The sequence below is a fragment of the Tyto alba genome, unplaced genomic scaffold (genome assembly GCF_018691265.1).
Source record: "Tyto alba isolate M040663 unplaced genomic scaffold, T.alba_DEE_v4.0 Super-Scaffold_5, whole genome shotgun sequence".
NCBI classification, from domain to species: domain Eukaryota; kingdom Metazoa; phylum Chordata; class Aves; order Strigiformes; family Tytonidae; genus Tyto; species Tyto alba.
Window position 1 is genome coordinate 96,794 of NW_024881326.1, and position 16,145 is coordinate 112,938.

The 16,145-nt window shown below is 55.9% G+C and overlaps 1 protein-coding gene across 8 annotated transcripts in view; it reads right to left on the bottom strand.

The window, feature by feature from the left end:
- The window catches only part of LOC104356889 (histone deacetylase 8), a 63,400-nt gene that overhangs the window by 45,937 nt on the left and 1,318 nt on the right, over nucleotides 1-16,145 (bottom strand). For 6 of the 8 annotated variants that reach the window (XM_042807391.1, XM_042807389.1, XM_042807390.1 and 3 more), the window contains exons 4-29: nucleotides 15,673-15,841; nucleotides 15,213-15,295; nucleotides 14,935-15,015; nucleotides 14,416-14,514; nucleotides 14,155-14,301; nucleotides 13,783-13,836; nucleotides 12,033-12,155; nucleotides 11,819-11,914; nucleotides 11,033-11,140; nucleotides 10,751-10,829; nucleotides 10,180-10,314; nucleotides 9,014-9,123; nucleotides 8,209-8,353; nucleotides 7,198-7,276; nucleotides 6,604-6,770; nucleotides 4,439-4,615; nucleotides 3,944-4,038; nucleotides 3,598-3,737; nucleotides 3,293-3,449; nucleotides 3,045-3,124; nucleotides 2,774-2,852; nucleotides 2,562-2,691; nucleotides 2,084-2,185; nucleotides 1,554-1,669; nucleotides 1,172-1,210; nucleotides 49-93 (exon numbers count right to left, since the gene is read on the bottom strand). In XM_042807391.1, coding sequence (XP_042663325.1) covers nucleotides 49-93; nucleotides 1,172-1,210; nucleotides 1,554-1,669; nucleotides 2,084-2,185; nucleotides 2,562-2,691; nucleotides 2,774-2,852; nucleotides 3,045-3,124; nucleotides 3,293-3,449; nucleotides 3,598-3,737; nucleotides 3,944-4,038; nucleotides 4,439-4,615; nucleotides 6,604-6,770; nucleotides 7,198-7,276; nucleotides 8,209-8,353; nucleotides 9,014-9,123; nucleotides 10,180-10,314; nucleotides 10,751-10,829; nucleotides 11,033-11,140; nucleotides 11,819-11,914; nucleotides 12,033-12,155; nucleotides 13,783-13,836; nucleotides 14,155-14,301; nucleotides 14,416-14,514; nucleotides 14,935-15,015; nucleotides 15,213-15,295; nucleotides 15,673-15,841 — 2,835 coding nt within the window. The remainder of the gene's footprint in view (nucleotides 1-48; nucleotides 94-1,171; nucleotides 1,211-1,553; nucleotides 1,670-2,083; nucleotides 2,186-2,561; nucleotides 2,692-2,773; nucleotides 2,853-3,044; nucleotides 3,125-3,292; nucleotides 3,450-3,597; nucleotides 3,738-3,943; nucleotides 4,039-4,438; nucleotides 4,616-6,603; nucleotides 6,771-7,197; nucleotides 7,277-8,208; nucleotides 8,354-9,013; nucleotides 9,124-10,179; nucleotides 10,315-10,750; nucleotides 10,830-11,032; nucleotides 11,141-11,818; nucleotides 11,915-12,032; nucleotides 12,156-13,782; nucleotides 13,837-14,154; nucleotides 14,302-14,415; nucleotides 14,515-14,934; nucleotides 15,016-15,212; nucleotides 15,296-15,672; nucleotides 15,842-16,145) is intronic. The other 2 variants (XM_042807388.1, XM_042807386.1) reach the window with 2 other exon arrangements.

Sequence of the window (16,145 nt, forward strand, 5' to 3'; positions counted from 1 at the left end):
CCACAAACAGGACAGACCCCATGCATGCAGCCAACAAATGCAGGTTACCAGAGAGGACTTCAGATCGGTGTCCTGCGACTGCAAACTGAGGGGCTGAAGGAGAAAGGGAGAGACAAAAAGTCAGACTGTGCCAGAGCAGGGCAGCCATCACGGCAAGGAGAGCAGCAGCAGCACAGACCAAGCTCAGGTCATGGGGCAGTTATCACAGGGGCTGCAGTTAGCTGGAGATTGAGAGGTAGTTTTGAAAAGCGAGCTGCAGAAAGTCTCACATTAACATCAGAGGGGAAGGACTGTGCCAGTGCACAGAGTGGCTGCAGGGCCCCCACACGCCAGTGCTGTGGCAGCAGCAGGCTTGTGCTAGCTGGCATATAGGAGCAGGGCTGCTACTGCTCTGTTGGCTGCTGGCAGGGATTTCTTCTCAGGCAGACTGGAGAGCCAGCAGCAGTTGCCTATGGACAACCCTCCTTGCTACATGTATGGTCCCTCCGCGATGCCAGGTTTCACACTGCAGCAGGTTAGCCATAAACCACAACAGTCCCTGCCTCCTTGAGGACAGGATCATTCCTAGAGCTCAGAACTCCTGGACACACGCCAAGCACCAGAGCAGGTCCTTGTCATTTGTAGCTGGGCAGGAACCTCTTCTCCCAAAGAAGAAACAGCTAGGGAGCCTATAGGCAGGATCCGGTGATCTCCAGTGAACTGCCCTGCAGGGCCGCTGCTGGTCATGGCACTGGAAACATCATGCCATCCTGCTCAGCAAGTTTTTGTGGGTATAATGGAATCTATTTGGCCATAGCAGCTATGGAGCACAGCTTCCCAGCTGGTTGGAATGCCAATACACCCATGGTTTAGAGAAGCCTTCCTCCCTGCCAGTCCAAACACAGCAGATCCCACTCAAAGGGAAGCTCCCCAAAGGTTGTGGTGCAGCACCAGGCCTGGGTCCCCACAGCACATTAAGCAATGCCGAGCTCCTCCCAGGAAGCCAGCCTCCTTCCCCATCCTGAACAGAGCAACCCTGAGCCTGCTGAGGGGAAGCCAGATCATTGCTGCAGCATCTGGCTCAATGGATTTGTTTAGGAGAGCTCAATAATTCATGCATGCTCAGAAGCTGCCCGGATGTGTGGCATGAGGGATAAAAGCTGAGGCTGCAGGAAGACCAGGGTGGCTTCACCTTACTCCCAGTCAGAGACTGCCTACGTTTATCCAGTTGCTGCAAGAGAAGAAGAAAACGAAGTTTCTGCTGCTGGAAGTGGCCCACCAGAACACCAACCATGCCTGGGACACTGCGTGGTCCTCCCCACTCCTGCACCTTCTCAAGCAATCCTGTGCTCCCCCCGTACCGCACTGCCAGAGCAATCCCCACCCCTACTACCAGATTTACCCCAATTCTCCCCCACAGGACTGGAGTCAAAAGTTGCTCCTGGAAGCAGCTGTAAGCACTCTGAAGCCCAGGAGTGAGCTCTCCGTCCTGCTCTCCCATCAATCCTGCTTGTCCTGTAGCTGCTTGTCATCCACAAAACCTAGCAGGAGCAGCTTGCACCACCTGCCCTCACCTGTTTGATCTCACTTTTTAGCCTGACGATGCCAGCACGCTCAGGCTTGGTGGCCCCGACAGCCCCCACCTCACAAATGCAGATAGCGGTGGTGAGTGATGAGTCGACCGATCGCACTGGAGGGGAAGAGAGGTCTAGAGTGGGTGCCGTGGCTCAGGGCACGGATGTCCCTTCTCTCTGCTCAGGTACTGGTACCTCTGCACACCCTTGCTCTCTACCCTAACCAGCACCAGAGATCCATGAGCACAGACCAGAACTGCTTCAATTCAGGCCTGACTGGGCCAAGTGCTGAATTAAGCAAAGTCCCAGTAGCCACAGGACTCTGGCTTGATCCCTGGAAATCAGCTCAGCACCACCCTGATGAAGAACATGGCTTCTCACTGGACCACTGCAGTGCAGAAGCAGCTGTGCTGAACACGTGGGAGGATAGGGACGTCCCCCAGAGGTGGGAACACCTGGAGCTGGTCATGCTCTGCATCAAGATCCAGCTTTGCCCAGAGATGCTCTCACAACCCTGCTGAGACACTCACCACTCTTTTCCACTCCAAACTCCTTGCCCGAGAGGATGTGGTAGAGGAGGCTCTTCATGTCTGATGGGCTGAGATTCATCAGATTCTCAGTGGCTTCTCCAGCTGGAGAGAACAGAGTTGGGATGTTGTACCCCACTTCACAGCACTCCTGGGACATTTCTACCCTGCACCCCATTCTGTTAGAAAGGGAAGCACTGATACAGGAGCTCATCCTCCAAGGATGTACACTAACTCCAGGCATTGCCTACAACAAGGACTATTCCCTATGCCAGCCAAACACATGCCTTAATAGAGGCTGCACTGAAATCATCCACCTGTGCTGCCCAAGAACAGTCCCAGCTGCAGACCCCAGGACTTTCACGCAGGGTCTTGTCCTGGCACTGAGCTGTCCATTTTTAACAGCACTTCTTCCTGGCTGACAGGGCCCCAAGCACTGCAGCACCCACCCCAGCCAGGGTGCCATTTGTGCTGCACATACCCGAGCAGTGCAGGGAGTGTGCCAGTTCTGTTGCCATCACCTGGATGATGAGCCCGATGCGGATGCGGAACATCTCAGCAAAGAGTGCAGGCTGTGTGCGCATGTACATGGCCAAGTACACCATGATCTCCTGGAGGGGAAGAGGCAGATCACCCTACTGCTGTTCACCAGGGTAGACAGCTGTAGGTTCCCCTGCTACCCTGGCCCCTCACCTGGGTGAGGATGGACACACTGAGGTTCTTCTCGCTGGCTTCATCAATGAGGCGAACGAGCTTCTCGTAGGGGATTGGGCTGGGGAGGGAACAGCAGAGCGGGTGAAAGGCAGCAGAGCAAGCCCTGCATCCTTCCTGGTCTGTACAGCCCAAAAAGGAGATAAAAGCTGGGTACAGCCACCCAGAGCCACTCCTGCCCACGGCCTCCAGAGCAGCAGGCTCACATTCAGCCCCAGCCCAGCAAGAATGGGGAGAGAGGTGCCACACTCACGCGGAAATCGTCTTCTCACGTGGCTCTGGGGGAAGCCCCACTGTCAAGTGCTTCTGATGAGACAGAAGGTCAGTACAGGCCTGGAGACAGAAAGGTCACACCCCAGTCATCACCAACAGCTCAGGGTTTGGGGCCTCAGCACAAGGCAGAGGGAGGCAGAGCTGATGCAGCCACAGTTTGCCTGTCCACTCTGCTGCCTCCTCCTTGATGGACCCCAGCCCGCTAGAGGCCAGCTGCACAGTTGTTACCTCATCCAGAGCTTCCACCTTCTTCTTGAGGATGCCAGAGATGTAGCGGATCAGGGCCCACTGGCGCGTGTCCCCCACCCGCACGTACAGCTCCGTGAGGAGTTCCTTGACGGTGGGGCCAGGCTCACTATCAAGCCCCGTGTGCCACTCGGGCCCCCTGCAGTAAAAGAGATGCCAGGCTATAGCCAGCAATTTGCCTTGCAGCGGCTCCCTGAAAGACCCCAGGCTTTGCAGGCTGGCACACATGCACAGCTGTGCTGGCTCTCTCTGCTCAGTGAGCCAGCAGGACTTGGAGTTCATCGTACTTGAGGATGTGGAGCATGTAGAGGATGTCCGCTTGCTCCTGCAGCGTGGGGCAGACGCGCAGCTGGTCCACCAGTGCCTTGCAGTCCACATTGCCACCCTCATCACGGGGCAGGTTCATCTCTGCATAGAGTACGTGGCTCTGGGGAAAGGGAGACCCATGCTCCTGGTTAGCACTGGAAGCACCCTGCACCAAGTGCGGTCTGGTTATGGAGCCAAGACCATTCACACCCATGGATATTCCCCCTCACCAAACACCAAGCCTTCCCCATGCAGCCCCACAAGGACCTTCTGGCTCCAGCTGAAAGGATGGCACTGCTTGGCCAGTCTGGGAGGAACAGGGCTCACCTTGCCATCCACGTCATGCTGGTGAGGTGAACTCAGCAGCTTAACTGACTGCTGGGACACCTGGAAGATCTTGCTGGGGACATACATCCCAACATCTAAAAGAAAGCTAAGGTTGGTGCAGACATTTCTCAACCCCAACCACCACTGCTGTGCCCCAAACCACCTCACATCTGACACTCTGCTCCCTCAGCAGCCCCTGCAGAGAAGTCAGCTGTGGGAGAAGCAGCCCTTGCCCACCCGGTTTGAGGAAGGCCACGGGGAGCTGCCGTCCCTTATCATTCAGCAGTTTCCATAAGGATTGCACAGGTACCAACTCCAAAATACCCCATGGCCAGGACTAACATGATGAACATAATGTGCCTTTGCCCAGGCAAAGGCTGGGTTGCTTTACAATCCATGGGGCTCCCAGCATCGCACAGCTGGGAAAGTTCCCAAAGCACCTCAGCCTCACCCCCGGGCTTGAGCAAAGGTGCTGAGGGCACTGGAGATACTCACCCTGGACATGAAGGTCCTTGGCCTTGGACGCCAGGGACATGAGATCACGGGTGGTGTGGACAGCAGCCCGGAAACGGCTCAGCCCTCCCCGCTGGGCAGTAGGAGGGAGGTTCGACTGGGGAACCGTGCGCTGCAGCAGGTGGTCCAAATACTGAGCAACTTCATCATATGTGTCTGCTGGAAGGGCAGGCAGAAGAGGCGGGGGTTCAGCCACTTTGCACCAGGGTACCCCCAGAGAGCTCCCCAGCTGTGCCTCTGCAAGGGCAAAGCTTTGCTGGCTGAACAAAGCAACAATGTGGGGCTAGCACTGACAGCCAGATGGACAGAACAGTGCTAGCAGCAGAGCTCACAAAGCGCAGCAGCCACAGCACTCCTATTCCTGCACTACTCTGCTGCCTGGGGCACTGGCTGCCAGCTGGGGCCAAAGTGGAGCTCCCTCCGAGTCCCACCTGGGCAAAGGAAGGGATGGGGCTGCAGCATGTGTCTGGTCCAAGCCTGCACAAGCACAGCAGAGTCTGCTCAAACCCCACGGTGAAACCCTTGCACTCTTTCCCTCCAGGGAAGAAGGGAAGTCATAGCCAGGGGCAGCCTGTCCAAGCAGAGACCACTTAGAAGCACCCCCACACAGCAAGAGCCTCATCCAAGCAGGACTCCAGCACAGGAGCACTGCAGGGTGGGTTTTGCAAGTTATTTCTAATTAGAAATTACCAGTTACTTCTAATTAGGAGTTAAGAGGAGGAGTTACAACTCCTGCCTTGCTCTTTGTCCAGCCTCGCTCTTTGTCCAGCCTCCAGCAGCTCCCATTGCTCCCAATGCCACATCAGGAGCACGAGAGCCACCACTCACTAACTGTGGTATGGAGGAGTGTGCTCAGACACCACGTCTCTGCTCAGCTGGAAGATAACAGCACTGCTCAGCAGTGAGGGGGATGTCCTGGGGGGGAGAATGCCCCCTGCCAAGGCAACGCAATGAGCACAGAGCTGTCTATGTACTTCCAGCCAGTAGGCCAGGGCAAAGCCTTGCTGCTCTCCAGCTGGCAGACAAGCTCCATGGTATGTGTGCCCCAGGAGGTGAGCAGCAGACTGCATCTGAGGCCAACAGCACAACATCCCCTTTCCACACCTGGTGGAGATGCCTCATGCCAACACCTGAAGGCTCAGCTGGAGCAGTCCTCCAGACATCAGGCTTGGGAACATCACCTTGCCTGGCTGCAGCATGTGACCACAGGAAAAACTTAAAACTGAGCATCCTCTTGCTGCTGTGGAGAGGTCAGGCAGCCCCTGTCTCCCACTGGGGCTGCAGGTAAGCAGACACCTTGGAGAAGTCCAGGTGCAGCCTGCAAGAAGACCGCAGGCGAAGCAAAAGAAGGCCAAGATATATAAGTATTCAGTCACAGCAGTGCAAATACTGGCTACAGGTGCAGCAGAGGCAGAGCAGACTCATGGGAAGGCTGTGAAGATGACCAACACTGGATCATGAAGGAGGAGAATGTACCCAGGCCTGATTGCAAGGGGAGCAGCGAAACTTGCACCCTGCCATGGTTTAAGAACAAGGTGGGTCCATCACACTGTGATGGGCCAAGGCCCCCTTGAACAACCTATCCACAGCAACAAGGCCTCAATCTGGCACCCACTGGAACACCTCTGCCCAGGCAGGGTCAAAAGCTTCGGGAAAACACCACTCAGATTGCTTGGGGACACAGTGGCTCCTCCCCACCATCTCAGGCACTGTACCATCAGTTTCTGCACCATCACATGTGCACCAAAGATGCTCAGCCAAATCTCCCAAGTGGAGGCAGGTTGCCGACCCTTTCTCTCTTCCGCACACAACAGCCTATGAAGGTCAGAGCGGCTCATTCCAGAGCATCATCCATACTCTTCATGCCCACATCCACCAGCCTCAGCCCCATCTGGCTGGGAAACCCCTCCAGCATAGGGGCTACAGCAGCTACATCAATTCACTCAGTGCCACTCCACTGGTGTCACCATGAGCATCACCCAGACAAGGTTAATTGATGGAGGGTCAGATGGGAACAGAAACATGGTGAAAACCAAGTGTATGATGAACACTATGGTGGATGCTAGCAGGGACTTTGGGTGTTACAGGTTCACAGGTGAGTTTGGCATTTACCACACCACAGCAGCAACTGGCCTGTTCCCCCTTACCATCCTCTGCTGTCTGCAAGCCATGCAGCCACTCCTCGGCGTCTAGCTCCTCAAAGCTGAGCTCATAACTCTTGGCAAAGACCTTACCCTCTGGTCCAGGGTCCATAAAGCTGAGGTGAGTTCGGCATGATGTTGTCAGGAACTCCGACAACTTACCCGTCTGGATCCTGGGCAAGAGAAAGGGAGGTCACACAGAGAGAAAAGGAGAGGCCATACCCTTGGCTTTGCCTCCTGGATCTAGGGCAGGCCCTTCAGCAGGGAGAGACACGCTCACCCAGGAGCATACATGTGCCCCAGTGCCTGCTTTAGCTGCCTGCAACTCCTCCAGCCACAGGTTGGCATGGAAGGGCTGCACAAAAGCTATTATAGAGATCCTGCAGCCATGGGTTTAATGACATGAAGAGATATGTCCTCTCTTGCATTTCCTCTGTTGGGATTTTATCCCCAGGGTACAATTACAGCCTAGCACACCCCAATCTATCTTCCACATTGTTCCCCAACAGCTGATGCTCAGGCCCAGCAGGTACCCTCACAACCAGGCTTTCGGAGGCCACCAGCCCTCTCTCCTCCTGCACCCCAGGAAGCTGCACTCACCTTGCACCACCAAAATACCCATCCTGCAGCTTCCGCAGCGTTGCCAGCACAGTGGGGTGCACACTGCTGCCAGTTTCATCTGTTGGGGACACAGACGCAGGCAGTCAAGCTCTCCCACTCAAATGGGCTCCCAGAAGGTAACACAGGACCAGGTGGGCATGCAGACACGCAAAGCACCTTGGCATCAGCCAGACCCTTACTCTGGAGTACCCATCCAGGCTGTGGCACCAAAAGCACCACCCAAAAAGGGAAATTCAGGACTGTCCAGGCTGGATTCCAGAAAAGCCAGGCCAAGATGCACTCCAGGCTCCTGGGATTTCACCTTGGGCTGCACCCAGAAAGACCCCTGCTCTGTCCCTGGCTTTCACACAAGGCAGAAGAGGGGGTGCTGCTGTCAGGGGCAGAAGATGCCACAGCAAGGGCAATACTCAAGACACTAAAGGGATTTCAAGTACACTAGGAGAGACAAAAAGCCCTGAAAGCAGAACAGAGTCCCTTCCCTGTACCAGGCTCATGGGGAAGCTATGAGCGGCTCCAGAGAAGCCAGTTTTGCTCTGTACCACTACACAGCTATTTGCTCGTTCTGGTTTGCTGCTTTCCCCTCCCTGTTGTCTAGGAAAGCCTTTAGCAGGTGGTTAGTCTTAGTGAAGAGTCCAGATGCAGGAAGAGCCCCAAGAACACTTTTACAGGGGCATTATTTTTTGGGTCTTGCTCCCAAAAAGCCTCCCAACAAACCTAGCTGCCCAGAGACTGAAAACCTCCATGTCAGCAAACTTCCCTTGAGCTGCAGGCACTAGTGCTTGGCAGGCAGCCCCACTAGCTGCTAGGACAGCTGCCAACTCAGTATGGCTCCTTTGAGTGGTAAACTCTTTATGGGATGCTACTGGCTATTCCAGCACCACCATGTCCCCGTTACCAAGATGGTCCCAGACTGCCCTACCCCCTCCACCCCCAGAGGCTGTTTCTCAGGCTGCTCTAGCCAAACGCCTTGTGGGGCTGGAAGATCTATACCGAGCATGGTGTGTGAGATGGGGAAGGTGATGGTCGGCCGCCCGGTCATCCTCCAGCGACTGCAGAGGTACGAGAGGTCTGTCCTCAGCATTTCCACAATCATCTTATTGTCGAGAGCCAGGTAGAACTGCTGCTGGTCTATGAACTGCAAGGACAGCAGGAGAGGTGAGCAGCCCTTCCCACAGCCACCATGTCCCTTTGGTGCCACTCATGTATTCCCACAGACAGCCAAGCCAGGCAAGCCACACAGTGCACACAAGGGAGATGCTTTTTTGCACTGACAGCTCATCCCACCTTACTTGGTAGGTGCCAGTATAGTCTAGCAAGGGGTGCTAAACCCTCAGGGCAGCTGCTAGCCACTAACAACTGCAAGGAGGTACCATCGCAGCTCAGCAGCAGCACCACCAGGGCCCCACATAGCCAATCCACGCTGTGCCTACCCCAAGCGAATACGCACTTCCCACAGTGCTAGGTTTGCAACCCTGCTCATCCCCACATCATGCTGGACACAGGGATCCCTGTCCTGCCATCAGCCTCCTCCTGCTGTCCTTGTTAGGGTTGGCAAAGAGAATTTTACCCAACACTGATCATCAGAAGGCTGAAACCATCTCCTCCCAGCACATACACAGCCAGGACCACCTCTGCTGCTGCATGCCATGGAGCTGAGGCTGTTCCACCCTCCCAGGCTGTTCAGAGGGCGTTGGGCCACCCGAGAACAACTCCAAGCGCTCAGTCAGTGGAGAAACCTCCTGCCCAGATCCAGATCACATGACAGCTGGGAATGAGCCCATGCAATGTCACCCACTTGTGGAGTAAAGGTAAAGATGTTCTTCCTGATGTTATAGAGCTTGGAGGTCCCAAGGACACCCATGTGCCGGTAGGGCCGTCCTGTCAGGCACATCTGCTTGTTGCGGCCTAGAGGGACAGGAGAAGTTTTTAGTGCAAGCCTCCTGACAAAAGGGGATGCAGCAGCAAACAGAGACAGGCCTCTGTGCTACCAGCCAGCAAGAAAACGCTGGTTTGTGGTTGGGGTACCCCAGGACCCTGTGTCAAGCTGGCACAGCTCTAAGGGGTTGTCCCCCAGTCCTGCCCAGGGGGCTAGAGACACCCAGGCCCTCTTGCTGAAACAGGGACATACAGCCTCTCCTGACCTCCGCAACATGCCACATCTCCAGGTCTTTGGGGATGTCAGAAGCTGGGGCAGGGCCAGGGGTTCCACCCTACACAGGGCTGGCCCCCCAAAGCTGACAGCTCAATCAGCGTTCCCATTGCTCCTGGATTACTCCCAGAGCCCAGGACAGTACAGCAGCAGCATCACCCCTCGGTCATACCAGGCCTGGCAGCTGCCAGGCTGCTCCCCTGCCTGCTTTGCCCATGTCACACTTGGCCTTTTGGTGGCTTAAATTAGCCAGCAAGTGCAGCCTATGGTGGATCAGGTTTCCCTTCTGGCCCAGGCTGGGTCTCCAGCTCCTGCACAAGCCCCACGACCAAAGGGGTTGCAGCATCAGGGAAGGAGCACGCAAAGCTCTGAGCACACCCTCACCTCACACTCATCCCTGCCAACTCTCCAACAGCAGCTCCCTCTCTCAGCCAGGGCCTGGCAGGAGACACTTCTCTGGGGGTCTGGCTTGCCTCCCCTACTGAGATCTGGGTCCAGGAACAAAAGCTGGCTCCTGCCCACACCAGGTCAATCCTATATGGATCAGAGCCTCTGCTTGTCCCTGGGGCGACTGTGCAACTGCAGCGCCAAAGCTTTATCCCTTTCAGAATCACACTGAATAGCACTGCCTGCCACCCTAGTTCCCCTTGTGTACGAGTAGCTTTACCAGGCCCAGGGATGAGTAGCAGAGCCCTCATCAGCCAGGCAGAGAGCAGCAGGGCAGGACATCAGCATCTATGAGCAGGAGTGCCAGGGGATGGGACAGACCCTTCTGCACCCCTTTTGCTGCAGGAGCACGGAGCTCAGCTCACCCAGCCGGGCATAGATGTGGCTGAGGATGCGAGCAGGCTGCACTCTGATGGGGTAGACATCTGCCACAGTCTCCACATCGATGTCCTCCTTCCTCAGGACAGCCTTGATCCCCTCTGTCTCTGCCAGGATGCACACTGCGGAGGGAGGACAACAGGCTCAGTGCAGCAGGGGCACAAGGGTGACAGCACTGCCCCTGGCCCCTGGGGACACGTACAAGGTACCACGTCACATAAAGGCAGCTGTCTGGGGTCCCTTTGGGAACCAGTTCCCACTGAAGAGGTCTGTCTTCCTCTTCCTAACACTACACTCAAGCCCTCCCCGTTGAGCAGCAGGAGGACAGAACAGTTTTCAACCTCTCTGTAGAGAAGGCTATAGCAGCTGGTATTTCCCTGGGGCAACACAGGGTGGAGTGGAAGGACTTGGGCCCCATCTTATACCCACTTTTCCAGGGCTGAGATCTGGCTGCACCGTCAGCCACCCAGCAAGCAGGGCCACCTCCATGAATTCCACATGGGTAGAGTCCCCAGGCCTGCCAGGCACAGGGGTTTGGGACCGGTCCCTTTCCCTCACCTTGGACCACCACATCAGGCTTGGGAACAGTCGCAAATCGGCGGTTGAGGGGATCTATTTCACCAGGAGCTATAAATCCCTGAGAAAAAATAAGTATGAGGTAATTAACATTTCACGGGCAGGGCAGAACGTGTGACGCTTACAGGCGACCCACCTTTAAAAGGTCCTCGGGGATGGAGGTGGCAACTTCCCCATTGTAGGTAGCTCCGGGTGGCAGCATTTACCATTTTAGAGCTCAGAGCCTGGCCCCACAGCCCTCCCCACCACCAGGAGTGACTGTACCTCAGCCATCAGGCAGCCCAGGATGTAGAGGGACTGCCCCCACATAAGCGGCAGCTTGCCCATGGGTATCCTGTCCACAGTGTGGGGGTTCCTGTACTCCTCATCCACCTGAAAGACAAGCCAGGAAGTCAGGGAGGGATTCACAGAGACAGGATGCTGAAGGAAACATCATCATTGCATTCTGAAGTCCAGCAGTTTAAGGCTTAAAACAAGAGAGCCTACAAAAGCATTTGCCACAGAAGGTCCAAAACATTCTGGCTACATTCCTCCCCTTTCTAGTGTTTGCCTCGGGCATCCATCTCAGACAACAGATCAGCTGCTCAGACCTTGTTTGGGTTACCAACAGGGGCCATCCCAAAGGAACGGCTGGTATGCCCCAGGAGCAACCCAGGTGATGCTCTCAGATACTGGTGAGGAAAACAACTCTTCTGTACCACCTGGGCACCAGGAAGCTGTTGCTCTCAGCCCAGACACACATAAACACCCTCACTACCAAACGGGACCTCAGCACAATCTCCTCGGCCCAAGCTCTCAGAGGACTCTGACTCCAGGCTAGCAGACTGACAGAAAAGCACCCTTGTGTATGGGGGCAAGAAATGCTTTGGGGAAAAAAAGCAGTTTATTTATCCAACATGGTTTTATTAGTTCCAAGCCACACTTTATTTACATGGGGTTTCCACACACCACATGTGCCACTTTACTAACAACTTGGATTAATCGGCAGTTAAAACCCAATTATCTGGTAATGAGACATTCCCACTCCCACCGTATCTCAGGACCACTCACCTTATCCGGCGGGACACTGTACAGCTCTGGCACCAGGCGCACCCCATTCTTCCCCTTGATTAGAACCTCCTCAAGTGCTTCCCGGTACTCCTGCACCTGAGGAGAGGTAAGAGAGGATCTGTCCCGGGTCATGGCTCCCCTGCATCCTTCCCCCACATGCCTCCCTTGCCAGGGACTTCTTTCTACTGGCCCAGCAGGTCCTACCCCCCCTTACCTGCTCCATGTTTCCGCTGAAAATCCCATCAATGATCAAGTATGCCCAGAAGAGAGGCCACTCACACTCGATGTTCTCAAACAGCTTCAGCTCAGCAGGTTCATAGTAGAGGCGGTTGGGGTCCTACAGGGAGGGTGTGACAGCAAGGCAGATGGTGGGTGGCAGGATCCCCTAAAACTGACAGGGCTCCTACTCACCCCAGGACCCCAGCCTCAAATACCCTCCCGGTCCCCTGCAGAGATGATGGCTGAGACGGGGCCAAAAAGCAGTTTCACCTCCAGGCTGTGTCCTTTCCATCAGACATCCCCTCCCAAGACTCCCGCGCTAACGCTGAAGGGATTCACCCTTCCTGGGCAACGGGAGCCTACCCAGTCCCCAGGAGAGCACCCCAGAGCCTTGTACAGCAGCACAACATCCCACTTGCTGCACCAGGGACAGCTGCCTCCCCTTCACCCTGCCTGCTCTGCCCCAGCCCCTCAGCACCTGCCTCCTCCAGCATCACCAGGCTGGCCCAGACAGGTGTGAGGGCTTGGGCTGGTAACGCAGGGCCAGAGAGTAGTGTCCCTCCTGCCATTTGGTGTGACTGCGAGCCTGACAAGGGAAGTGGTCAGAACACAGAGCTGCCGTTGCTGAATCCTCCCATCCCAGATGTGCGTGGTATAATGCCCCAAAGGATCTATGCTTGACCCTCCAGGCTAGCTGGTTTAACTCTGTTTGCTACAGAGAAGGGTAAGAGCTGGCCCTAGCAGACTGTCAGACAGAGAGAGCAGATGTTTTCTATAGTTACTGCACACCGGCCACAAGCTCCTAAATTCCCATTTGACTCCAGCCAGCTGCAGTGCCTCTGCAAGCAATGCTGCCCTTCCCGTGCCTCGCAGCTCCCCAGAAGTAATCCATGGCTCTGCACACTGGCAAAACTTGTGAGGGCTGGGAAAGTCAGACTCGAGATGCTGCTACTCTTCTCTGGCTCTGGAGAGACACAGCCACACACACTGCCTATTATGGTCAGGTCTGAAGAGGCACAGAAGGGAAGCATTTAGAGGCACTCATGCCCAAAGGAGCCCCATCAGGTTACAGGCCCAACAGCCAGTGATGATTTAAGAACCTCCAAGCGTCATTTCCCGGTTCTGTGGTTATCAAATGTGACTGACTGTTGCTTCTAAAATTTTGCTGTTTTCCCTCCCCAAAGCAACAGAAGAAAGTCTGTGCTCGCTCTGCTGAGAGCCAAATGTGGCAGTACACAAGTTGTCTGCTGTCCCAGGAGAGGAAGAAGCAGTTTTGTGACTTCCAGCACTGCCACAGAGCCGAGGCGATCAGGGAGGAGCACTGCACAGTCACCTCCACAGGCCTCCAGCCCTCACCCAGGGCTTGTGCAGCCCTGGGAGAGCCAGGGAAAAAGCCCACCTTGGCAGAGCTCCCACACAGGGCAGTGGTCCCATCTTGCTCCAGCCTAAGAGATACACATCACCACCAGGTCCCAAAATGCAGGCAAAGCCAGCCACTGCCCATCTGCTATGGCCACGGGTGGGATGTACCCCCTCTGAAACATCCTCTGGCGTTTTGGGAAGCCTTGCCCAGACCCACGACACTGCCTGGGGCTACTCAGGACTCCTGTCTTCCCAGTGCTCCTCACCACAGCCTTTGCACTGCATGCGGGGGGGGGCTGGGGGGGGGGAGCTGCAAACACAAACCAGGGCAGCTGCTGCTTGGCACTCAAGTTCTGTCAGGTGGCAGGGCTGGGGACACTTACCTCTTTGGGGGTCCTGTATCCATCTCGGAGGAAGCGGCAGCAACCGTAGCGCCCCTGGAAGAGAAAGGAAGAGGTGCTGAGCAGGAGGCAGTGTGAGATACCTTGTACCTTAAATGCAGAAGCATGGGGGCATCTCCTCCAACCAAATAGCCCCTCACTTGCTCACCTAGTGCCCAGGCACCAGCATCACAGCCTAGGGCCACAGCACACAGGACTGCTTCTTTGCACACACCTGCCACAGGTCATGGAGACTGAGAGGGGACATGCCCCACCACCCCCTCCCTGAGCATGTTTTTGGGGAGAAAAGTGCTACAACAGTTTGGACCGCATCAGTCTCCTGGGAAGGGCATGACAAGGGCAGAGCCTGCTCACCTGCAGCTTCGTGATGATCTCTTGCTTGGTGATTTCTACCAGTTTGCTGTCCTCCACAGCAAACGCTGGGTAGGAGATAACAGAGAGCACACTGGCATCCACCTCCTTGGACGTGGAGGCCCTGGGCAGCATCGAGTGGAGGATGGACTGGGTGAAGGGGAAGGAGGGATGGTTAGGTTACAAGGCCAGGCATCATTCACAACGCAACCTCAGCGGATCACAGTTCATCCTGCAGTGGTGTAAAGCCCATGCAGGTCTCACCTGACAGTGCTGCACTTCATCTGACAGCACCTGGATCACCGACTGTGGGCCTCCCTTTGCTCCAAAGAGATCCAGCTCATCCAGTGCCTCCAGGGCAGCCTGTAAGCAGGGCAAGACCCAAAGCAGCAAGTCCTTCACGACACTGCTCATCTGTAAGAGCTCTCACACGGTGCCAGCCCCCCTGTTTAACACACTGCCCAAATTTAAACAAATTTAAACGCTGCTGTGGCTGCAGAGCACTCCTGATCAGAACGTGGCCACACCTCCCAAGCCACAGGTAGCCAGACACCAACAGGGCCCTGGACATTTCTGCCACACACCTCAGTTAATTTCTCACTCCCAGTTCAGGCAAAACTCAGGCAAGAGGGGCACAGTTTAATGCCAGCACACAAGGAGAAAGATTTTCCTCTCCAGGAACCTATCACCGCATGGGGCATTGAGCAGAGCCTTCCCTGCAGAAAAGCAGCACAGGACCACCAGTGCTCCCCAGCACCCACCCAGCACCTCCCCCCAGCTTACCTTGGCCATGCCAACAGAGCTAGCATTCAACTCAGTGATGCCCTGGTTCGTCTTGTCCCCACGCTCCCATATTCCAAAGTCCTGCACAGAGGCAGCAGCATGTTGGAGCCAGCAGCAGTTCACAGCACACCCAGAAACTGTTCAAATCCCACCCATTGGTGGTGCTCCCAGCAGGCGCCATGGGACTCTGCCTGCTGTGGCTCAGGAGGGACGCACAGCTGCCCACCAGCCCACCACTTGCACACCCAGGACATACTCCCCCAGCACCGGCTACCCACCGCAGTTTTGTAGGCTGCTTCAATGTAGAACACAAGGTTTTGGATAAAGTTGACTTCATCCAGGCTGTGAATTATGTGGAGGCCTGAAGCAGGGGGAGGAGTTCACATTAGTCACTCCAAACCCACAGGCATGCTTAAGAAGGGGCTGCAGTAATCCAGTCTGGATTAGTCCTCCTCCTCACTGCATGCCTGTCGCACAGGAGCCACATCCTGGCTGGCTCCCATCCCCACTCCCACCCCCTATGGCAGCCCTGGGGCTTCAGGCAAGCAGGGGATCTTAGAGAGACAGACATGAAGGAGACCAAATCCACCTCGGGTGCTGTGAGTGTCAGAAAACAGTGAGGTCAGGGAAGCCATTGCAGCAACTTGACATCCAGGAAGCTGCACTCAAACTGAGAATGTGGAGAGCCCTGGAGATCAGTGTGCTCAAAGCTGCAATGGCATCCCCCAAGAGCATCACCTGAGGCCGTCATTTGCGCCAGCATGAGCAGGTAGAGGGAAGTGGCATCCATCTGTAGGTGACCCCATTCGTGGTCCCCCACCACTGTGGCACAGGTGTGGGTGTTGTACTTGGCATGCAGGCAGTCCCTGGTGCTCTGGCTGTACTTGAACGCCTCCACCTTGTCCACCTTGAGAAGGGCAAGGAGACGCGGGGTTCATCAAACCCTGTCTCCAGAGAGGTCTGGGAGCCCCAGAGCCACGGGCTGCCCCGTGTCATCAGCCCAGCATGCAGAGCTGTGCCTGGAAGGGCAGAAATCCTACAGCTCCCAGGCTAAGCCCTTCCACGGACCAAGGCAGTGAGCACAGGCTCACGTGCCACCCTAGCGCAGGACTGCAGCCATGGAGGGCCCCCAGCCACAATGTACCATGTGGAGAGAAAAGGGTCGCCCGAAATGCCCTCGGGGAGAAGAGCTGTGGAGTCCCAGCACCAGC